Source organism: Filicampus tigris, chromosome 9 (assembly GCF_054856515.1).
Source record: "Filicampus tigris isolate MCC_2025a chromosome 9, RoL_Ftig_1.0, whole genome shotgun sequence".
Taxonomy (NCBI): Eukaryota; Metazoa; Chordata; class Actinopteri; order Syngnathiformes; family Syngnathidae; genus Filicampus; species Filicampus tigris.
In genome coordinates this window covers 25,522,526-25,533,605 of record NC_141225.1, presented here as the reverse complement: position 1 = coordinate 25,533,605, position 11,080 = coordinate 25,522,526, and the positions used below count along the sequence as shown (strand labels likewise).

General features: G+C 52.9%; 1 protein-coding gene across 1 annotated transcript; it reads left to right on the top strand.

The window, feature by feature from the left end:
- Window positions 1-53: 53 nt before the first annotated feature.
- Window positions 54-8,940, top strand: mcm2 (minichromosome maintenance complex component 2). The gene is made up of 20 exons (XM_086041406.1): window positions 54-137; window positions 960-1,159; window positions 1,621-1,793; window positions 1,906-2,036; window positions 2,114-2,252; window positions 2,865-2,962; window positions 3,106-3,227; window positions 3,789-3,996; window positions 4,091-4,225; window positions 4,288-4,479; window positions 5,318-5,411; window positions 5,492-5,570; window positions 5,642-5,813; window positions 5,895-6,021; window positions 6,116-6,228; window positions 6,579-6,743; window positions 6,824-6,898; window positions 7,675-7,857; window positions 7,949-8,104; window positions 8,724-8,940. Exons 1-20 carry the CDS (start codon window positions 132-134, stop codon window positions 8,832-8,834), a joined length of 2,679 nt encoding a protein of 892 aa, XP_085897532.1. The 5' UTR covers window positions 54-131; the 3' UTR covers window positions 8,835-8,940.
- Window positions 8,941-11,080: the final 2,140 nt, after the last annotated feature.

The window sequence follows — 11,080 nt, the reverse complement described above, 5'->3', positions numbered from 1 at the left end:
GGCCGCGACGTCACACTCTAACTGAATATTCATGAGATTTCGCGGGCTTTCTGTACCGCGTGACGAGGTTTGGCGGGAAAGTGAAGAGCTCGCGAATAGAAGCTGAGCAGGACGCGAGGAGCACACGCACAATGGCGGTGAGGCGCTTTCCGTCTTCTCTTCTCTTGTCACGTGTCTTGTTTTGCTCGCACAAACGCGCTTGTCAGTGTCTCGGTTGTTTGTTGTCAACGCGCACGAGTGGACGACGGCGACGTTCGATGTGTCGCCGAGGGGCGTAAAGTTGGTCCGACGAGATGCGGCTTCGTTCAAATGCGCCGATTCGTAGAGCAGGAAATGTCTCCGATTATTTTCGGAGAGTCGTTCAGTGACGTTTCCCTGTAAGGCCCTTTGTTCTTCCGTCCGGCGTGGCGACGGAAACAAGCTCGGTCTGATGCCCGAATTGTCTTCAACAAAGGCACTCCGTTGCTTCACTTCAGTTTGGCAAAACAACAACAACAAAAAACCTTTCCAACGACCACCAGCCTACGGAGCAAATGAGAGCGAGGATGTATTCCTCAAGTTGTAATATTAACAGTAAAAACGCAAAGTTACACTTTTGAATTGGTCGCACGATGAGGGGACTTGCATCATGTTACATGAGAAGAGAGGGGGAAAAAATCTACATCTCGAGGTTTATATGACTCCAGATGGAATAAAACGGCTGAAATCCAAAATTGTCCCGAATGTCAATGCTGTAAACAAAAATAAATTACATGCAACATATTTGTCTTTAACGAGAATAGAGTCAAACTTCAATGCGGCGTGTCCAATGTCTTCTTGCTGTGAAATTGTGTGTGTGGGGGGTGGGTGCATGGTTGTTCCACTCAATCTGTGTCCAAGACTGAGGCAAATAACACCGCCCAAAAAAGGCTGATGCCTGTGCGTGTGCGTGTGCGTGTGCGTGTGCCGTACGTGGGCAGGATTCATCCGAGTCGCAGCACGTGGCCGCCGGCAGCCCCGAGCCGCTTTCCAGGAGGGGGGACCTGACCTCCAGCCCAGGCAGAGACCTGCCCCCCTTTGAGGACGAGTCCGAGGGCCTGCTGGGGGACGTCACCCTGCCCGGAGAGGAGGAGGAGGAGGATGGCGATGGCGAGGAGCTGATCGGGGATGGCATGGAGCGGTGAGGAGCGCCGCCGCTCGCCAAGTCCAGCGGGACTTGATGGCCGCCCGCCTGCCTGCTGCTGCTGCTGCAAAATGCCAAAATCGGCTTCTCATTGACACCCTGCTCAAAGGCTAGCACTTGCCTGGAGCGTCCCAAAAATGGCGGCAAAGCACTACTTTTGTCTAAAGAACGCTGCTCATCACATTTGTTTGGGCACCAAGATGGTGGCAAAGCACTACTCTTGTCTAAACGTAGCCTCCAAAATCCCTTTTGCAGTCATGTTGGAGGTGTCACAAAAAAGCAAAAAATATTAGCGGCACAAAGTCTGTTTTGAAAATGGCTGCCGGTCAACGCTTTAGGGGCCAGCTTGCCGTCCCCCCCCCCACACCCCCCACCCCCGACTTGACAATGCTTTACTCCCGTTGCTTTGGAAGCGTGCGTTGATGGCGGCGGTCACTCGTGCCTTTGTGCCGCCGCAGGGACTACCGGGCCATCCCGGCGCTGGACCGCTACGAGGCCGAGGGCCTGGACCTGGACGAGGAGGAGCTGGCCGAGCTGTCGCCGGGAGCCCGGGCGGCCGCCGAGGAGGCCATGAGGAGGCGCGATCGCCAGCGGGGCCTGAGCGGGCGCCTGCGCAGAGGCCTGCTCTACGGTCAGACGCCGCTTGCCTTTTCGCTTGCCTCTTCGCTCCTTCTGACTCTGTCACGCCGACTTTTCATTCTCCTTTTCCTTCCTTTTGTTGTCACATTCATGTGGCTCCTCAGACAGCGACGACGAGGACGACGAGCGTCCGGCGGCGCGGCGGCGGCGGCTGGCCGAGCGGGCGGCCGAGGGAGCGGCCGAAGGCGACGAGGAGGAGATGATCGAGAGCATCGAGAACCTGGAGGACATGAAGGTGGGTTGCTGCCGCCCTTCGCCGCTCACCTTCGGCCTGCTCACCTTCGGCCCGCTCACCCTCCTCCTCCTCGCCAGGGTCACACGGTCAGAGAGTGGGTGTCCATGGCCGCCCCCCGCCTGGAGATCTACAACCGCTTCAAGAACTTTCTGCGCACGCACGTGGATGAGAGCGGCCACAATGTCTTCAAGGAGAAGATCAGCGACATGTGCAAAGGTCGGCGGGCGTGGCAGGGCGCATTTACGCTTTTGATTTTTTCATTCGTGACATTTTGGGCTTTGGGCTTTTTTTGGAGCTGATTTGTTACTTTATATATTTTTTCATAGATGCTTTGTTTTTGTTTTATTTTTTCATTTAAAACGTTTTTTTTTTTTTTTTGCTGGAATTGTTGTTAGTTTTATCAATGCAAGATGTAGTTGCAGTCAATTTTCTTTTTTCCTCAAAGCATTTTTATTTCATTTTGTCAAGGAACATTTTGTTTTGTTTGTTTCTACTGTAGTTCTTTATAGGCCTTGAGGGTTTTGGAGCTGAGTTTAAAAAAACCCAACAACAACCCAAAACTAACTTATTACTGATCTCATCAGAAGATTTTTAAAATTTATTTACTGTGGAGTTTAACTAACAAACCCACCATACCCCCCACCCAACCCAATCACTGACGTCAATGATGGATCAGCCAGTTATGGTTTTATAACCGGTCAGCCGTTTTGCATTAAAAAAGTCGAGTTCTTTCCAGAGATTCTGTTGAGTAGAATCGTCTGTTCATGCGCGTGTGTGTGTGTGTGTGTGTGTTTCAGTTTAATGTCAGGAATGTTTGTGTGTGCGCAGAGAACAAAGAGAGTTTGGGGGTCAACTATGAAGACCTCGCGGCCAGGGAGCACGTGTTGGCTTACTTCCTGCCCGAAGCCCCCATGGAGATGTTGAAGGTCAACCAAAAGAAAAGAAAAAAGAGGCGCCTTCCGCTCACCACTCAAAGCTAACGCGCATATCCTTCCTCGCTTCCTCCGTTCCTCGCTTCCTCCCTTCCTCCCTGCCTCGCTTCCTCGCTTCCTTCCCTGCTTGCTGTCAGGTGTTTGACGAGGCAGCCAAAGAGGTGGTGCTGGCCATGTACCCCAAATACGAGCGCATCGCCCACGAGATCCACGTGCGCATCTGCAACCTGCCGCTGGTGGAGGAGATTCGCTCGCTCAGGTGAGGGGGCGGCGGGGCGGGGCGGGGCGGGGCTGTCAGTCTGTAAAGCCGCCTTTCCGTCCTACCAGTTGCACCCGAAGCGTCCCGGTTGGTGGTCCGCCCTTTTTCGGGGGCCGTGCGGGTACGAGGGAGCGGCTCCTCCGAGGTGCCTGTAAAAGGCGGGCCGAGCGGGGGCCGTGGCGTGGCTGCCATCTGATTGGCTGGCGGACGTGGGCCTTTTTTGCAGCCGAATCAAGTTTTCTTGATTTAGGCGAGTGAATCCACAGCCCACATGTGCTGTCTGTTACAACAGTACTGATTGTAAAATCCCGTGAGTAACTTCGGGGGGTGGGGGCGGGGGCTTCGTAGGAAACAAAACATGTTTTGACTTGCTTATCCGGGGCTGCGTGTTATTCACGAGATTTTATGGCAAGCCCATTTGCAATCAAAACGGAACCAGTAGCTGAAATGGCGAAGCTCGCTGTCAAGCTTTTCAGCAGCAGCAGCAGCCGGCGGCGACGGCCAGCGTAATCGCACGGGAGCGGCCGCTTTTGGTCACTTGTGGTGCGCTCTGCTCGGCAGGCAGCTCCACCTGAACCAGCTGATCCGGACCAGCGGCGTGGTGAGCGGCTGCACCGGCGTGCTGCCGCAGCTGGGCATGGTCAAGTACAACTGCAACAAGTGCAACTTTGTACTGGGGCCCTTCTTCCAGTCCCAGAACCAGGAGGTCAAACCGGGCTCGTGTCCCGAGTGTCAGTCGCAGGGACCCTTTGAGATCAACATGGAGGAGGTGAGCGCCGCCGCCAGCTCCTTCGCCGCCGCCTGGTCTCTCACCCTTCCTGGACTCACCCTTCTTGGAATCACCCTTCTTGGACTCCCTTCAGACCGTGTACCAGAACTACCAGAGGATCACCATCCAGGAAAGTCCCGGCAAGGTGGCCGCCGGACGTCTGCCGCGCTCCAAAGACGCCATCCTGCTGGCCGACCTGGTGGACAGCTGCAAGCCGGGAGACGAGATCGTGAGTGCGCCGGCCGGGTCGCTCGGCCGCGCCGACGCTCAAGGCGGCTTTTGCGCTCGCAGGAGCTGACGGGCATCTACCACAACAACTACGACGGCTCCCTGAACATGGCCAACGGCTTCCCGGTCTTCGCCACCGTCATCCTGGCCAACCACGTGGCGCGGCGCGACGAGGGCGTGGCCGTGGCCGAGCTGACGGACGAGGACGTCAAGGCCATCGTGGCTCTGTCCAAGGACGAGTGCATCGGAGAAAGGGTGAGGGAGAGAACATGGCCGACGCACGGCGGGGCGGGGCGGGGCGGGCCTTTGGCATCCATCCGTCGGATGCCTTTGGATTGGGCATGAAAAAGCGCAAATGTCCCCAGATACTGTTTATTGACCAATTGTTGTCATTTGCTATGCTTTTGTACTTAAAAAAACAAAAAAAAAGACGACAACAATTGCACGACGCCACACGAGAGGGCTCGCCAACCTTTTTAAATGGGATTCAACAACTGCCGCTTCCCAAAGTAAAAGCTGCTGTTTGCCAGTGTCGAACGTCAAAGATCATCAGTCTGCTTTCATGAAGGGCTTCGGCAATATGAGGATGCGGACAATTTGAAGTTACTGCCTCTAAACGATGGATGACTCCATTCCCAATTATTTATGTTCAAGACCATTTTTTTTCCCCCCGGACCGACACCAGTACGAGTGCTCGGCGTTATCAAGTTCAAATACTGCGACTACTTTTGAGACGGAGGATAAAGTGAAACAAACCAAAAACATGGCTGATCCGTTGAAAGAACGACCCGCATATCAGCACTTTTCTTCCGATTTCTCGGAATGATTGGCTCATTGCTAATGGCTTTTCATTTTGTATTGAACACCCGATAAAATTCAAGTGAATCAATTCTTCGTGGCCATCTGTAGGCCTTCCCGATTTGGCAAACGGCCGCTAGAGGGCGGCCGAGGGCCGGGTATCGTCGCCGTTGGCCTTAGCCGCTATCGGTACTGGCCCAAGTAGTCGTTGATTGATTTGATCATGGATTCATGTTGACACCTCCCGTGTACGTCCTTGAATACTTTGCTTTGCAAATCCTTCTCGCACGTCCAGATCTTCGCCAGCATCGCGCCGTCCATCTACGGCCACGAGGACATCAAAAGAGCGCTCGCCGTGGCCATGTTCGGCGGCGAGCCCAAGAATCCCGGTAACCTTCGCGCCCCCCGGCCGCCCGTCTCGGGAGCGCTCGGCCGTCTCACGCTCGCTCTCGTTCGCCGCCTTCCTTAGGTGGGAAACACAAGGTGCGAGGCGACATCAACGTGCTCCTGTGCGGAGACCCGGGGACGGCCAAGTCGCAGTTCCTCAAGTAGGACCCGCCGGAGTGTGCGCGCGCGCGCGGCAGCTGTCGGCTGCCATGATGTGATTTCCTGCGCGCAGGTACGTGGAGAAGGTGGCGAGCAGGGCCGTGTTCACCACGGGCCAGGGCGCGTCCGCCGTGGGCCTGACCGCCTACGTGCAGAGGCACCCCGTCAGCCGCGAGTGGACGCTGGAGGCCGGGGCGCTCGTGCTGGCCGACCGCGGCGTCTGCCTCATTGACGAGTTTGACAAGGTACGCGCCGCCGACCGACAAACGCAAGTGACCGGCGCGTTGCCGATGCAAAGCTAACGCACATGTGGCGCCTTGGTGCAGATGAACGACGCCGACCGCACGAGCATCCACGAGGCTATGGAGCAGCAAAGCATCTCTATCTCCAAGGCGGGCATCGTCACCTCGCTGCAGGCCCGATGCACCGTCATCGCCGCTTCCAACCCCATCGGTAGCGGCTCGCTCATGCACGCACACACGCGCACATGCCGCTAACGAGCGGCGCTAACGAGCGGCGCTAACGAGCGGCGGGCGTGTCCTTCCAGGCGGCAGGTACGACCCCTCGCTGACCTTCGCTGAGAATGTGGACCTGACCGAGCCCATAGTATCACGTTTCGATGTCCTGTGTGTGGTCCGAGACACCGTGGACCCCGTGCAGGTACGCGTGCGCGAGCGGCTGCTCTTTACGTGCGCGCACGCTTGCAGACAAAAAGCAATAGGCTCAATTATTGGCATGGGCTGAAGTTTGTGGAGGCACACCTCATTCAGTGTGTGACGCGTGCCCTTGCATCGGCGTGCCGGGGTTCCAGTAGTTTGGGGTTTTCATTTATTTATTTGCAATTATAGTTCATTTTTATTCCATTTCGACAGCAACACCAAAATAAAAATCAATCAGTTAGAATTAACCTGAGAGCTTGTGTATTAGTTGACAAAACAAACAAACAAGTGCTTTTTCAGTTTTTCTTGTGCGGTTATTTGTGGTTGACTATAATCCTGGCGCATGCGCAGGACGAGATGCTGGCTCGCTTCGTGGTGGGCTCCCACGTCAAGCACCACCCCGGCAACAAGGAAGGGGGCGTGGCCTTGGAGGAGGTGCTCCTGCCCAACTCGTCCAACGTGGCGCCCATCCCTCAGGAGCTCCTCAGGAAGTACATCATCTACGCCAAGGACAGGGTAGGCGGAGCCTCGGCCCGTCGGTCACGTGTCGCTCCGAAAGCCGGCCGATTGACGGCCGCGCCCGCGTTTGTTTGCAGGTTCATCCCAAACTCAACCAGATGGACCAGGACAAGGTGGCGCGTATCTACAGTGACCTGCGAAAAGAGTCCATGGTGAGACGCATGGGAATTACACACGCACGCTCAGACACTAGCTCAGACACAAGCTCTTACAGTGGCAGTTTACAAATGGCAGAGGTGTTACGCTACCAACGTTATTATTGGGGCTCCACTGATATGGATTTTTTTTTATGCTGATTTTTGGCAGAAAGAAATGACTAATTCCCCATTTAAAAATATTAATTAAAATACATAAAATAACTTCATAATGAATGTCTAGTTATTGTAGTTGGCGAGGAAAAAAAAAATACAATTGGGGGGAAAAACACCATTTTTGTTAAGGTAATGAAATAAAAGAGAGTGCTTAAAAAGTACGGAAACTAACAAGCTAAATTTTACATGTATAAAACTACCTATAATCAGAGTGCAAATGTCCTTTGTTTTTGTCAATATCATACATAAGCTTTTGGAGTTCATTTTAAGTATATCAACAACGACATTACTGTTGGCTGTACAGAAGGAAGTTCTGAACAGTCATTTGCGAATAAGTTTTAATTTTTTTTTTTTATCTTGCACTCGACAAACACTCCATATTAGAAAAACTAAAGCATTTTCCTCAAAAATTAACAACTAAAAACTGAATTAAAAAAAAAAAATGTCAAAACGAATTATAAAGTAACTAAAATAAAGAATCCCAAACTATTATAACCGCGGTAGCTACGCACTCAAAGCTGACACACGCGCACACTCTCACAGATGACACAATCGCACAGGTAGACCATACACACTCTCACAAGTGCAAACGAGTTAACGTGCGCGCGGTCCCGCAGGCGACGGGCAGCATCCCGATCACGGTGCGCCACATCGAGTCGATGATCCGCATGGCGGAGGCGCACGCCAAGATGCACCTGCGCGACTACGTGATGGAGGACGACGTCAACATGGCCGTGCGCATCATGCTCGAGAGCTTCATCGACACGCAAAAGTTCAGCGTCATGCGCAGCATGCGCAAGGTACATCGCGGCGGCGGCGCCGGCTGGAAAAAAGTGAAAAAAACAACTCAATAGACCAGCGTTGACGCGTTGCGCTCATCCTTCCTCGCAGACATTCTCTCGCTACCTGGCGTACCGCAAGGACAACAACGAGCTGCTGCTGTTCATCCTCAAGCAGCTAGCAGCCGAGCGCGTCTCCTACCAGAGGAGCCGGTACGGAGTGCGTGACGACACCATTGAGATACCCGAGAAGGATCTGCACGATAAGGTAACCGCGCTTGCGGGCTAAAAGCTAACAGTCGCCAAATGCTAGTGTCCGCAGACAATTGCTGGTTTCACCTTTGGAATGGTAAACCTAAATACTTGAGTCAGTCGTGAAATGTTAGCTCTAAATGTGGTCGAATGTGTGCTAAAAGCTAACATCAACAGCTGCTAAGTGCTGAAACATGATCATGTGACCATTAACATGTTCAGCACGGATGCTACGGCAACAGAAGAAGCCCCATACTAATTGCTAAGAGGCTAACTGAAAGTATAAGGAACCTTAAGAAGTTTTTAAAATCTTATTCCCTTCCCCCCAATTTTCTCCTTCTTCTCTGGTTGCACTGACAGAGAGAAAGAAGGGTTTTTTTTTTCCCAATTTTGTTTTTTCCTTATTTTTCCTCAGGTAGCACTGAAGAAAATGGAGAATAAAAGCGGAGAAAGTCAACTTTTCCTCTGTTTGTTCTTGTAGCACTGGGGGGGGGACTTTGACATTTTTCTTTTCCTTTTCCCTGTTACTTTCAAAGAGAGGGGGGGGGGGAAGAGCTCCCTCAAAAGTAAATGTTTTTGGGTGGCAAGTGCTAGTTGCCCCCAGCTAAGCTAACGCTGGCCAACGTGTGTTTTAGGCTCGTCAGATCAACATCCACAGCCTGTCGTCGTTCTACAACAGCGAGCCGTTCCGCGCCAACAGGTTCACTTACGACGGCAAGAAGAAGCTCATCGTGCAGCAGTTCTGAGGCGATGGGGAGAAAAAGGATGTATAAAGGAAAAGCTAGCAACCTGTAAATACGTGTACATGTTCTTCCCTTCAGCTTGTTCGATTAAACGTGACTTTGTTATACACGCCTCGGCAGTCCTTGTAATGGCGACGTTCAGATGGCAAGCGTCGAGGCAGGCCATCGTCGAATTCGTCTTTTGAAGTTGAACGCTTGACCTTTGTGTTTTTGCAAAAAAATTCTGTGATTAGCAGTTGACAAATGCATTGGCATAGCGCTGCCATACAACTTTCTGACTCTGTCCGCGGTTTTGTAAAGTGCATCCTTGTGAGAATCATGAATATAAATTCTGCATTTTGGGGGGCGAGCCGACTACTTTGGAGGCTGAGCTATTTGATTTGATGGACTGTGACGTCACGCAGCGGAACCAATCATAGCACCTTGACTGACCAACAATGAAGTGACGGTAAATCAAAAGGAAAGACGTCCTACCAAAGTCATCTTTTTTTGTCAGCAGGAGTATTTTCCAAAGCAAGTCCTTGTTTGAAGACGTCCGACATGCGAGAGCTCACTGCCATGGAGGACTCGCACTGTCACGGACCAAAATTAATTCCCTTTTTTTTTTTAACTTAGACCCCACCTAAAGATTTGTTTATCACAGACAAACAAGCTTTAGGTTTTGCTGGCACGATATCAGACAGGATCCTTAGATTTCCAAAATCATCACTCCACGGGAGACCCCCAAAAAGCACCAACATTGCTTCAGCACCATTTTCAACTCTTTACATTGGTCAGTGACGTGTAAAAATAACACGCGGACAGATCAGTAGTATAAGTTGTGACTTTTGAGTGGGGGCCCCACGCCAGCGCTTTGCATCTATTTTGTTTGCATGTGTAGTGAACGTGAAATGTCATAGATCGGGAGAAATGGGCTTCCGAGTATGTTTAATTTGCCGTTCCGTCTCACAGGCGCTATGCCCCGTCTCTGGTGTTTAATAGGATAAATGATTAAATATACGGTACCATAAGACGTAGCTAAAAGTTCTCGGTATCGAACGTTAGCCGAATGTTAAGTATGGCAGAGCCTGGCGTACCTAATTGCGTCCGGAAGCCTCGGGTGGGCGGGGCTTGCATTCCAAGAGGAGACTCGCGTGCCCAACTGCGAATTGCAAGTCGGTCTCCCGGACAGCATCGTCGCGTCGTGTGGCCTCTGCGTCCTCCATCTGGCGTCCGGATGCGCTTTGCGGGGGTGGCGGCTCTGCTGACTCTGCGGGCCGCCGCCGCCGTCCTGCTGTGCTCGGCGGCGGCGGCGGTCAACGTTTAGTGTGATTGATGGGGAAGTCATTCAAGTCATGGCAAAAAATGTTTTCGTTCTTCACAATTCTAAATGCTGCTTTTTACTTGACTTTAGATTTGTTTCTGCTTGCACTTGTATTAAGAATGTACCGAGCAAGGTTCGTGATTTATGTGTGCGCGCGCATTCGATTTCATGAAAGCATGAACGTTGATGGTATGCTAAACAATGACATCTCAGCCATCTTGTTTTTTGGCTACGGCGTGAAAAGAACGATTCTGATCAATCGCGGCGAAGAGGAGTACGTCCAGATGTTCTCGGCTATTAACGGGTGAGCTGAGCAGCGTCGTCGCCGTCGCTGCTGGCGTTCAAAACGTGACAGCGTTTTGTGCTTTCTTTTGCCGAGGCTGCTGTTGCCGGGCGGAGACGTCGCAGTACGCGCGAGCCGGGATCTTCTACCGCCTCGCTCTCAAGGTCGCTTCCAAGCTCCGTCTCGCTTCCTCCGACACATGGAGCTATGTTGTTGGCAGACATTACGGAACCTTCGTTGTCTAAGATGGTATTGCGCGCACGTCCTTGCGCCCCCCGCAGGCCAACAACGGCGGTGACTACTTCCCTCTCTGGGGTACGTGTCGGGGTTTCCAGCAGCTGACGGTGCTGACGGCCAACAGGGACCTGCTGGCAACCGCCGACACCGAGGCCGTCGCTCTGCCGCTCAATTGCACGCCGGGCGAGGCAGCGCGCGTCGTCGCCGACCGAGGCTGAGCCATCGACCGCCGTTGCAATAATGTCAGCGTTTGACAAAAGGCGATTTGCGAATGGCAAAGCCTGCGATGGGAGTGCTCATTGTGCGGCGCAGGCAGGGAGAGAAGTCGAGGCGGCGCCGGAAGGCCGTCGCGTCGGGCGCGCGTACGTCACTTCTCCCGCGAGTCCTTGAGGGGGAGAGCTGAGGCTGGCCGCCGCACAGCGCCCG